The sequence below is a fragment of the Hemiscyllium ocellatum genome, chromosome 33, assembly GCF_020745735.1.
Source record: "Hemiscyllium ocellatum isolate sHemOce1 chromosome 33, sHemOce1.pat.X.cur, whole genome shotgun sequence".
In the NCBI taxonomy this organism is placed as follows: Eukaryota; Metazoa; Chordata; class Chondrichthyes; order Orectolobiformes; family Hemiscylliidae; genus Hemiscyllium; species Hemiscyllium ocellatum.
The window spans coordinates 27,514,203-27,527,081 of record NC_083433.1 but is presented as its reverse complement, the minus strand read 5'-3'; the positions used below and the strand labels follow the sequence as shown (position 1 = coordinate 27,527,081).

General features: G+C 42.2%; 1 protein-coding gene across 1 annotated transcript in view; it reads left to right on the top strand.

Moving 5' to 3' along the window:
• Window positions 1-12,879, top strand: part of micall1a (MICAL-like 1a) — a 90,258-nt gene that overhangs the window by 44,026 nt on the left and 33,353 nt on the right. The window contains exons 7-8 of the mRNA XM_060849381.1: window positions 4,552-4,618; window positions 10,735-11,069. Coding sequence (XP_060705364.1) covers window positions 4,552-4,618; window positions 10,735-11,069 — 402 coding nt within the window. The remainder of the gene's footprint in view (window positions 1-4,551; window positions 4,619-10,734; window positions 11,070-12,879) is intronic.

Below are 12,879 nucleotides of genomic sequence, written 5' to 3'. Positions count from 1 at the left end.
CTGAGGGGAAACATCCACTCAGTATTTACCCTGTCAATACCCGGTAAGAATTATATATGTTTCAGTGGAATCACCTCCCATTTTTCTGAACGCCAGTGAATAGAATCCCAACATGTGTAGTTTTGGCTAATAAGACAATTCTTGCATGCCAGGGATCAGCTTAGTGAATATTCTCTATACTGCCTCTCATGAAATAATCCATATTCTTAAATAACATGACCAAAACTGCTCACAGTACTCCAGATATTTTATGTTTCAATAATAGGGTACACAGAAAGGAACATTTCCCCTTGGAGGGATCAGTGACCCGGGAGCATAGATTTCAAATAAGGGTCAGGATGTTTAGACGGGATGTGAGAGAAAAGTATTTTCACTCAAAGGATGGTAGGAATCTGGAACTCACTCTTGTAAGGATGTTAAATACAGCAATCCTCAAAACATTGATGTGTTTAGATGTGCACTTGCAGTTCGGATACATACAAGGCTATGGGCCAAATACTGGAAAATGGGATTCAAATAATTTGGTGCTTGTTTCATAGAACATTACAGTGCAGTACAGGCCCTTCGGCCCTCAATGTTGCTCCAACCTATGGAACCAATCTGAAGTATAGATATCCTACACTATTCCACGTTCATCCATATGATTGTCCAGTCACTATTTAAATGCCCATAAAGTTGACGAGTCTAGTACTGTTGCACGCAGTGTGTTCCAGGCCCCAACTACTGAGTAAAGTAGTAGTTACTACTAAGTAACATCTGTCCTATATCTATACCCCTCAATTTAAAGCTCTGTTCCCTCATGCTAGCTATCACTATCCGAGGAAAAAGGCTCTCACTGTCCGCCCCATCTAATCCTCTGATGACCTTATATGCCTCAATTAAGTCACCTCTCAACCTCTTCTCTCTAACGAAAACAGCCTTTAGGCCTTCAGCCTTTCCTCATAAGATCTTCCCTCCATACCAGGCAACATCCTGGTAAATGTAGTCTGCACCCTTTCCAAAGCTTCCACATCCTTCCTACAATGTGGCGACCAGAACTGTACACAATACTGCAGGTGTGGCCGCACCAGAGTTTTGTACAGCTGCAGCATGACCTCATGGCTCCAAAACTCAATCCCTCTATCAATAAAAGCTAACACACCATATGCCTTCTTAACAATCCTATCAACCTGGGTGGCAACTTTCAGGGATCTATGTACAAGGACACCAAGATCTCTCTGCTCATCTACGCTACCAAAAATCTTACCATTAGCCCAGTACTCTTTATTCCTGTTGCTCCTTCTAAAGTGTATCACCTCGCACTTTTCTGCATTAAAACTCTCAGCCCAGCTCTGCAGCTTATCTATGTCCCTCTGTAACCTACAACATCCTTCAGCACTATCCATGACTCCACTGACCTTAGTGTCATCCGCAAATTTACCAACCCATCCTTCAAGCCCTCATCCAGGTCATTTATGAAAATAATAAACAGCGGTGGCCCCAAAACAGAGCCTGTGATACATCACTAGCAACTGAACTCCGGGATGAATATTTCCCATCAACCACCACCTGTCTTCTTTCAGCTGGCCAATTTCTGATCCAAACCATTAAATCACCCTCAATCCCATGTGTGTTTTGTGCAATAACCAACTGTGGGGAACCTTATCAAACCCCTTACTGAAAGCCATATACACCACATCAACCGCTTTACCCTCATCCATCTGTTTGATCACCATCTCAAAGAACTCAATAAGGTTTGTGAGGCATGACCTACCCTTCACAAAACCGTGTTGGCTATCACTAATCAAATTATTCCATTCCAGGTGATTATAAATCCTATCTCTTACAACCTTTTCCAACACTTTACCCACAACCGAAGTAAGGTTCACTGGTATATAATTACCAGGGTTGTCTCTAATCCCATTCCCACCTATCGTCATTTCTGTTTTTGCTACCAAAGCAGATGCTCTCATTTTTCTGTATTATATTTCATCTGCTATGCATTTGCCCAAATAACAGAAGCATCTCTGTATCCTCCGCACAGATCATCCTCCCTCTCTTTATCCAGAGAATGATTAGAATGTGTAACTCCGTATAACTGCAGCAAGTAGTTTGTTATGTCCAGACCATAGGGGCTGCTCTCATTTGAGAGAAGCGACTGGTGGTGATTTAACCTGAGGGCAACCAAACCTCAGGCAAGGGAAGAACTTGTGAAGGAGAGTCCTTCATGATAACCTCAAACCGGTGATGGGATTGGAACCCATGCTGTTGGTATCACACTGCTCTGTAAACCAACAATCCAGCCAACTGAGCTAAACTGATTCCCAACAAATGGTTTAGATGTACTTAAAGAAATCATTGATGGAGTTACATGGAGCTTGTATGAAGCATAATGACCAGTCTAGATCTCCTGGGCTGAATGACCCGTTCCTGCACTGTAACTAATATGTGACTAGTTTTGTTTCACCAAGAAAAAAGACAGGGAAAGTTCACAAGTATGATTCCAGAATTCAGAAAGCTGTGAAATATGAACCCTTTTCATTTGAAACAGAAGAGGATTTGAACATTCAGAGACAATTAGCAATTTGATAATGAGCAGAAATTAAATTTTATTACTCAGCAAATGAATGGGGAAAGTTAGAACAAATGTTTTCAATTAGTGTATTGAGTGAGGAATGTTTTGCCATGTTGAGACAGTGACAAGACATTTATAATGGAATTCGATAAGGAATTGAAAATGGAGAACATAAAAAGGTTCAGGGAAATGTGATCACTGTATAAACAGCTAACATTAAAGAGTTAGTAGAGACAGAGTTACAGTCTCATCCTGTGGGACATTTCAAAGTGATGAGATGCTGTACAAATGTAGATCTTATTTAAGGACAGTATGTCTCCAGTTATGGCCAAGCTTTTGTATGCAAATTCCAGGGGATCATTGTGTAAACTTGTGTATAATGAATTGGCAGCTGGTTTATGTAATAAAATCATGAACAGAACATGCTTGAGAACAAGGCTATATATAGAGGTGGATTGTAAAGGTACCAGACCTCTCCATGGTGCAAAGCGTTTTAAGGGAACGCAGTTGTTTCCACTGGGAAAAATTGCTGCAATGTTCCAAGCCTGTAATTTCGAAATTTGAGCTGAGAATCTATACCAGAGAAATTAGCAATCTGTAATCAGTCCTCTGAAGTTCTGAGTTCATTTTACAGGTTCAAGCATGATCCTATAAAAACCAAGTCCCGCAGATGCTAGAGATCTGAATGAAAATGAAGGTGCTGGAGAAACTCAGCAAGTCTGACAGCACTTTTGGAGAGAAGAACAGGGTTAATGTTCCAAGCCCAAAATGATTCTTCATAGAGGATAGTCTTGTCTTCGCCAACATAGGTTTCATATGTGATTTAAGAACAAAGGAAAGGCTTGCATTTTTGTAGTGCCTTTCATACCTTCAGAATGTCTCAGGATGTGCTTTACAGTCAACTTAATACTTTTGAAGTGCAGTCACTCTCACAAAATGGGCAACTGAGAAACCAATTGTGCACAGCAAGATACCACAAACAACATAGTGAGATTTGTCTTGATGTTAGCTGATAGATAAATTATCGATCAGGGTACTGGTGATAATTCCCCCTCTCCTCTTTAATATGTGATATGGGATCTGAGGAATCAGACATGTAATGTCACTTGCCTGTGGATGCAAGAACAGAATGAGATACTGTCTGTGTGGTATTTTTCACTAAAGTATGAGTTAATTTCCCTTTTTGGGATCACATACAGAAATTACAGAATATACCTTTCGGATCCAGTGACCCTTCTTCAGACCCTTCCCTTTTTGAAATGCTGTGAAACCTCTAACTATTTAACGTATGATTCTATGACCCAGTTCAGATAGTAGGCGGGCTTCACTGTTATAACCCCTAGCCATATTCAAAACTAGACAGTAAACATAGAGGTAAAAACAATGACTGCAGATGCTGGAAACCAGATTCTGGATCAGTGGTGCTGGAAGAGCACAGCAGTTCAGGCAGCATCCAAAGTGCAGCGAAATCGACGTTTCGGGCAAAAGCCCTTCATCAGGAATAAAGGCAGTGAGCCTGAAGCGTGAAGAGATAAGCTAGAGGAAGGTGGATGGAGGTGGGGATAGAGTACAATGGGTGAGTGGGGGAGGAGATGAAGGTGATAGGTCAGGGAGGAGAGGGTGGGGTGGATAGGTGGAAAAAGAGATAGGCAGGTAGGACAAGTCTGGACAAGTCATGGGGACAGTGCTGAGCTGGAAGTTTGGAACTAGGGTGAGGTTGGGGAAGCGGAAATGAGGAAACTGTTGAAGAGTCCATGTGGGATGAGTTGGTTACGGAGACTGATTTTCGACGCTGTGGGGTCCAGCTCAGTGACACTGAATCTGCGAGTCTCTGGACAGCAAATCTGAAATTTGTAACCAGTAAGACTTAATGCTGTTTAATTTTACAAAGTTAGTTTGGTTGGGGAAGAATTGCCAAAGACAGTTGCATTGCCTGTCTTTGTCACTGTTTAACTCTCCAGCAGAAACTTCAATCATTCCTTTTCTGACTTGTTTAGGAGGAGTGACTGAGCAAACAGCACCTGTACCAAAGCCACGAGACCGTCCACAATCCCTTCCAGAGAGGTGAGTGTCTGTGTTTAGGTTGGTTAACCAAGACTTTCATCTTATATATCATAAAACCAAGAACTGTGGATCCTGGGAGTCTAAAACAAAAACAGTAAAAGCTGAAAAACTCAACAGGTCAGGCAGCATCTGTGGAAAGAAAGCAGAATCAGCATTTTGGATTGTAGGGTCTCTGGATTCTTTTGACTCTGCTTTCTCTCCACAGGTGCTACCAGACCTGTTGTGTTTCTCCAGCAATTTCTATTCTTTCATTTGATTGATAGTTAACTTGTTAAAAAACAAAGTGCATTATTTAACTGAACTGGGCAGTGTCTCTGTCAGGGCACAGGCTGTGGACAGGGAACCAGGTTCTATTAGCAATTAATGTGACACGCTGCAGAAGCAAGGGGGAATTAGCTCAAATGGTAGAGCGCTCGCTTTGCATGCGAGAAGTAGCGGGATCGATGCCCGCATAAAAAAAAAGTGGGCGGCACGGTGGCACAATGGTTAGCACTGCTGCCTCACAGCGTCTGAGACCCGGGTTCAATTCCCGACTCAGGCGACTGACTGTGTGGAGTTTGCACATTCTCCCCGTGTCTGCGTGGGTTTCCTCCGGGTGCTCCGGTTTCCTCCCACAGTCCAAAAATGAATTGGCCATGCTAAATTGCCCGTAGTGTTAGGTAAGGGGTAAATGTAGGGGTATGGGTGGGTTTCGCTTCGGCGGGTCGGTGTGGACTTGTTGGGCTGAAGGGCCTGTTTCCACACTGTAAATCTAATCTAATCTAAAAGTTGTGTTTTTTAAGTCTGGTATGTGACTGCTTGGTGCTTCACGTTAATCACTGAGTTCTCTTCTTGATGGCTTTGTGCGCTGGATTGACGTTTTGTACAACTGACAGCCCAGGTATTTCCTGGTTCCTCAGGCTGCTTTCAGTCTCTTCTAGAACATGGGAATTAGATCAGTTTCTTTCTGAATTAGCTTCCACTCCAATCATTGCAATTTCCCTCTGGGATCTTTTGAGAAATGGTGCTTGCCTCGTTTTTCTGCTGCTGTTCTGGCATGTTATTGAATGAGAAAGTGAGGCCTGCAGATGATGGAGACCAGAATCGAGAGTGTGGTGCTGGAAGAGCACAGCAGGTCAGGCAGCATCCGAGGAGCAGGAGAATCGATGTTTCAAGCATAAGCCCTTCATCAGGAATTCCTAATGAAGAGCTCATTCCTGAAACGTCGATTTTCCTGCTCCTCGGATGCTGCCTGACCTGCTGTGCTTTTCCAGCACCACACTCTTGACTGTCATCGAGTAAGAGCCAAGACTGCATGTTGACAGTATATTGGATTGAAGCAAAGGATGACCTTGCCCCCCTCTTGTGTAGGAGAACTGACGTTTCAAATATAAGCCCTTCATCAGGAATTCCTAATGAAGAGCTCATGCCCGAAACGTCGATTCTCCTGCTCTTTGGATGCTGCCTGACCTGCTGCGCTTTTCCAGCAACACATTTTCAGCTCTGATCTCCAGCATCTGCAGACCTCACTTTCTCCCCCTCTTGTGTACACAAACTCCTATCCAGCAGCCATCGCCAGATACTGATCAGGAGCGGGAACATGGGCTCTTTGCTCCTATTCTTTAATCCTGCATCACCTGGAACATTCACTTCATCTCACCTGCTGTCTTACCATTTGCTCCTTACTCCATGTTCACTGCCATGTCCCCCAACAGCCAGCATTCTTAACTAAGTATTTCCTTCCCTTTTGAAAGCTGGAATTCCTTCTGTACTTCTGACCATCTAGAGCATAGGATTGCATTATTTTTAAAGTTATTCTTTCACAGAGTGTGACTGTTATCCAGCTTTTGATTGATATTGAACTTGTTAGAAGCCAGCATTTGTTATCCATCCCTAATTGTCCTTGAGAAGGTGGTGAGCTGCTTCCTTGAGCCGTTGTAGTCCGTCATGCATTAGTGCACTCAGTGCTGTTCAGAAGGGAGCTTGATGGATACCTGAAGCTGAAATCCTCATGAGTCCATGTACCATGTTTGTGCTTCACCAAGCATTCTCCTATCTAAATCTAACACCATAACCCTCTCTTCCATTCTCTCTCGTATACCTATCTAATTTTCTCTTAATTCCATCTCTAACATTCACTTGAATTACGTCATGATGACATGTTCCACATTGTCGATAATAAAGAAGTTTCTCCTTAATTTCCAATTGGACTTTCTTGTGGTTATCTAATACTGATGGAATCTAGTTATGTTACTGCCCAGAAGTGAGAACTTTCTCCAGAATTGCATGTGGTATTCTAAATGTGGATTAAACAAGGTTCAGTGCAGTTTATCACACCTTCCCTACTTCTCAGTTCTATCCCTCTCACAGTAAGATTTGGTGCTTAGTTTGTTTTTGTGGTCTTGTTAACCCTATCAACAATTGAGATCTCATGGGTGTAATTATACCAATGTTCTTTTCTCTACACCACCTAGACATGCACCTTCCTGATAATATGTGACCTCCTTATTCTTCCTATCAAAACATGCTAGCTTGCAGTTATTCATTTTGGAGTTAATTTAATAACTCTCTTCCATTCAGCCAATTTATTTCAGGATAGACAGTTCCCTTTAAATTTGTATCATCTGCAAATTTAGATCTGACAACTTTGATTCCAGAGTCCAAGTGGTTAATGTAAATGGTGAACAGCAGATGTCTCAGCATTGATTTTTGTGGAGCACCACTTCACATCTCCTGCTGTTTTGAGTAAATACCTTTCTCACCCAATCTTTTTTCACGTTAAGCTCGCTGCAGGACATTCTGCCACATAGCCCAGACTCTAGTAGTGTATTTTTTGTAAAGAAAAGTTCTAAAAGGAGAATCCACCTTTCAGTGGTTAACTAGAGTTAGGGAAAGTGTCAACTTTGAGGAAAAAGTATAGAACAGCACAAAGATGAGGGACAGGTCAGATTATTGATCAGAATATAAAAACCAGCATAGAATGACTATAGATTAACCAAGAGGAAGAAATTAGAGTGTGAGACAAAGTTAGGAATGTAAAACAGATAGCAAGAGTTTCTACCAGTATTTAAACAGAAAGAGTAAGTAAAGTGAGTATTGGTCTCTAGAGAGTGAGAATGTGGAGTCAATAGTCGAGAACGAAATCACGTTTGTAATGAATAAATATCTTGCTTCTGTCTGAGGATACAAAGAACATTACAGTGATGCCTATAAATCAGGAGGTAGAAGGAAGAAAGGAACCTGGTGTAATTACAACGACAAGGGAAGTGGTACTGAGCAAACTGATGGAGCTGCAAGCTGGCAAGTCTCAGGGGCCTGATGGACTTTGCTGAACAAAGAGACCTCAGAGTGCAGGTTCATAGCTCCTTGAAAGTGGAGTTGCAGGTAGATAGGATAGTGAAGAAGGCATTTGGTATGCTTTCCTTTATTGGTCAGAGTATTGAGTACAGGAGTTAGGAAGTCATGTTGCAGCTGTACAGGACATTGGTTAGGCCACTGTCGGAATATTGTGTACAATTCTGTTCTCCTTCCTATCGGAAAGCTGTTGTGAAACTTGAAAGAGTTCAGAAAAGATTTACAAGGATGTTGCCAGGGTTGGAGGAATTGAGCTATAAGGAGAGGCTGAACAGGCTGGGGCTGTTTTCCCTGGAGCGTCGGAGGCTGAGGGGTGACCTGATAGAGGTTTATAAAATCCTGAGGGGCATGAATAGGATAAATAAACAATGTCTTTTCCCTGGGGTGGGGGAGTCCAGAACTAGAAGGCATAGGTTTAGGGTGAGAGGGGAAAGGTATAAAAGAGACCTAGGGGGCAACTTTTTCACACAGAGGATGGTACGCGTATGGAATGAGCTGCCAGAGGATGTGGTAGAGGCTGGTACAATTGTAACATTTAAAAGGCATTTGGATGGGTATATGAATAGGAAGGGTTTGGAGGGATATGGGCCGGGTGCTGGCAGGTGGGACTAGATTGGGTTGGGATATCTGGTCAGTGTAGACAGGTTGGATCAAAGGGTCTGTTTCCATGCTGTACATCTGTATGACCCTATGACCTCATCCTAACGTCTTAAAAGTGGTTTTTAATTAAGTATAGATGTGTTCATACTAATTTTCCAAAGTTTGCCTAAATTCAGGAAAGGTTTCGTTGGACTAAAAAGTGGCAAATGTAACCCCTCTATTCAAGAAAGAAAGGAGGCAGAAAACAGGAAACTAAATTAGTGAGCTTGATGTCTGTCTTGGGAAAGGTATGAGAATTGATCATTAAGAGATTAGAAACTGCACACTTAAAAAAAAAAATCAAAATAATCAGTAATGGATAGCATGGCTTTATCAAAGGGAAATCACATTTAAACAATTTGTTTGAGTTCTTTGAGGGAGTACCACACAATATGGATAAAGTACCACACAATATGGATGAAGAGGAGCCTTTAGGAAGGATGCAAATTCGTTGAAAGCATTTCATGGGAGGTTTACCAGATTGCGAGCTGGAATGAACAGGTTGTCTTGTGAGGAAAGTTAGACAATCTGGATTGTTTCCATTAGAATTTAGAGGAGTGAGGGAGACTTTAAGTGTTCTAAGACTCTTGACAAAATGAACTTAGATAAGATGGTTCCTCTTGTGGGTCAGTCCAGAACGAGGGGTCCCTTTTAAAATTGAGGGTCACCCTTTCAAGACAGAAATGAGATTTTTGTGCAGCTTTGGAACACCCCAGCTCAGAAGGTAGTGGAAGGAGGATCATAGACTACTTTTAAGGCAGAGATGGATGGATTCTTGTTAGGCAGGGAAATCGAGGATTATTGGAGATAAATGTGAATGTGGAATTTGAACACAAACAGAAAGTTTGATCTTATTGAATGGTGGAGCAGGCTCTAGGGGCAAATATTCTACTACTACTTCTGTTTTGTATTTTTGCAAAATAACAAGTTCGAGAAAGCATGAACTTCCATTTTGTAATCCATGCTGACTATTGTATTTTCTATATCTTTATGTTTTTCTGTTATATCTTTGAGTAAAGGTCCATTTATCCTTTCTACCACCAGTGTTCATCATAGTCTACAGGTCCAGTGTCCTTTTTGATTATAAGAACCATGTTCCCCAATCCCCTCACTATTCTCTTTCCTGTCTGTCATTTATTCTTTCTTTTAAGTACACACAGATACAATCCACCCCAACTAGTGTGTGTTTTCATTTAAGCCTGCAGAGCATTCCAGGTCTTGAAGCTGTAGATTTTTTGACTGCTTTTGGGGTGAAGGAAGAAATTATTTTGCAGAGGAAATATGATTGCCCTATCACACTCCTCACTTGATCAGTCATTGTGCTATGATTTCAGGCTAAAATATGAATGAGGGAGGAACTGAATCATCCCTCAGCAAAATATGTTTTGCTGCCTCTTCCCTGCCCTCTGAATGTCCCACTGCTGGGTCCAGAATCGAAAGGGTCTTTCTTCCATTCCACGTCTCAACTGGAGGAAGTATATACAGTAATTGAGATTGGACTTGAAGCTGTCAATGTTTTCAGAGGCTGCTGGATGCTGAGCTGCAAAGGAGCAGAAGCTGTGTTGCTTCAGCGTGTTAAATGCAATGATCTTTCTTTTTTTGAAAGTAATGCCTGGTGATCTTGCAGCATGTTTGTTGGTGACCAGACATTTATGCCTTAGACCAGTTGGTTTGGATAATACCCAGTGCCTCTCAAGTCACCAGTAATCAACTCAGGTTCTTGTTTATTAAGGTTTACCGTTTCAAAGTCTGCAGTGGCAATATAAAGCCCAGGTATGGCAAAGAAATGTAGCTATCATCTCAAAAACATGATCAAATTGAAAATCATGGCTCATTTGTGTTCCATAAAATCATTCCCTAAAGCCAAAACTTCAATATTGTATTTACATACCTTTGTTTGAAAATGGATATTAATTTTAAAGTGAATAATGCCATACAAAGTAATGTTGCTACTTACAGACTGAAGCATTTGAATGCTTAGCATGACTACGTTAATTTTCTTGTCTGTTGAGTCCTGATCAAGCCTGTTTCCGCCATCCCGGAATTTGAATTCAATTAAGTAAAATTTCTGCAGTAATGTCTTTTGAAGGAAATATGGCAATTTTGTTGCCACGGTTTTCTGATTGTTTAATTGTTTCAAACAGGAAAGACGAAGACACCAAATCGAAAGGCCATCCTTGGATGGCATTGGTGAATTCCGAAGTGAAGAGAAGACCCGCACCCCCTCGGCCCGGAGCACCCACCAACCCCAGCAGCACTCAGCAAGGCACCACAGAATCTGTTCCCCTAAATCCATTTGAAGTGGAGGAGGAGGAGGAGGAGGAGGAGGAAACAAACAATGTGTCTGAGAAAGTGCAGAGTGCAGCCCCCATGGAAACCACTCCCAAATCAAACCATCCATGGTATGGTATTCAGCCAGCCAACAGTCCCAGGAGTAAGAAGCGGCCTGCACCCCCACTGCCAAATGCATCCCCTTCAGGTGAGCTGGATACTGAGTTCCTACGCTCTCAGCTTGCTGTGAGGTCACGCTGGATATGTGTAGAATGTTTAAGGTGGATTGTGTTCCTAACAAGATAGATTTTGCATATAGGGATATCTAGAGCGGTGGTGGTACTCAGTGACGGAGGGCTTGAAGAACCCCCCCCCCAACCTGAAGTCCTGTACTATTTGTAAGATGACTTTTCTTTTCCAGATTTTCAGTGTTGGATGCTCAGCATTGCCAGTCTAATGAACAGGGAGAGGGAGCTGGTGCTGCAGCTTGTGGATGATCTGTAAAACACATAAAGTAACCTTCTCCTTACAGGCTCTGTCGGATGAGCCCGGGTTAGCTGCCTATGAGGCCCTCTAATGCATTTTGGGCCCTGGTAATGTCACTGCTCTCAGGCTCAAGTCAAACCTCTGCTTCTTCCTACCTGTCCGCAACATGCACCTAGACCTGTCCTTCCCATTGTTTGGAGCCTCGAATCTGTCCCAGGCTTCATGACTGATCAGCTAATGTTAAGGAAAATGTTATGTAATCTTTACAGATGCAGGATAGGATTTTTTTTTAAATTACAAACACATGGGAAGTGGTACTGAGCAAACTGATGGAGCTGCAAGCTGGCAAGTCTCAGGGGCCTGATGGACTTCATCCTAAATTCTTAAAAGGATTTGCCCCAGTATACCCATAATCGGTTTTCAGCAGAATTGTGCATATTAATATCTACTTAATTGTTCACATTGACCTGAAGAGAGATTACTGTTCTCAGCCAGTTTAAAAACCCAGTAACTCAGGGCAATATGAAACATAGTCTGATGCAGCACGTTATGAATGGAATGACACTGGAGGCATATTCCTTAGTAACTTTCACAAGAGAATTGAATAAATATGCAGATGGAAATAGTTCACAGGGCTATGGTGAAAAGGCAGCATGAATTCATTTGTGAGCTGTGCCCTAGTGTTTGTCATATGGCCTCCTTCTGTGCAGCACCATTCTCTGTTTCACATCATTCACAAATATTTAAAGTAACGGGGCTCAGACCAGGTTCCTGTGGTGCTCTTTCCCCAATTAGATTATTTCCCGTGTTTCTATTTTTCTGTTTGCATTGCTGAGCCAGTTCTGAGTCCATAATGCAAGTTGTCATCTATGCTGGGGGCTTAACCTTTCCTGCCTCACACAAACTTTGATACATTTTGAAAACCTAAATAAATTCTCAACAGGTCACTTAGTCTTCATCTAATTGCCAGGAAGATCTGGCCAGTGTTATTGCTGTAGTGACATTCCTCCCAGTAATAGTGGTGCCTTTGCTTTTCAGTCATAGGCAGTGTGTTACTAGTTAAGTTGGATGTGCCTGTACAGCTTAATTTTTTTTACAAGTTATTTATGTGCTTGTGACACTGCTGGCAAGACCAGTACTTATTGTCCATCACTAATGCAGAAGTTCATGGTGATTTGATGTCTTGAGCCACTCCAAGCAGTGGGATGTTAGGTATAGCACAATGCTGTCAGAACATTAGAACATAAGAGCAAGGAGCAGGAGGAGGCAGTTCAGCCCCTCAAGCTTGTTCCGCCATGTTGTACAAGTGTGGCTGATCTCATCACAGCCACAGCTCCACTTCCCTGCCTGCTCTCCCAACAGTTAATATAAAAAAATTCCTGTCTATCTCATCAAATTTATTCAATGTCGACCACACCCTGGAGGAGTGAATTCCACTGACTTAAACTCTTTTGAGAGAAACAATTCCTCCTCTGTTTTAAATCTGCTACCCTTACCCTAAAAGTATGGCCACTCTTTCTAGATTGCCCCAC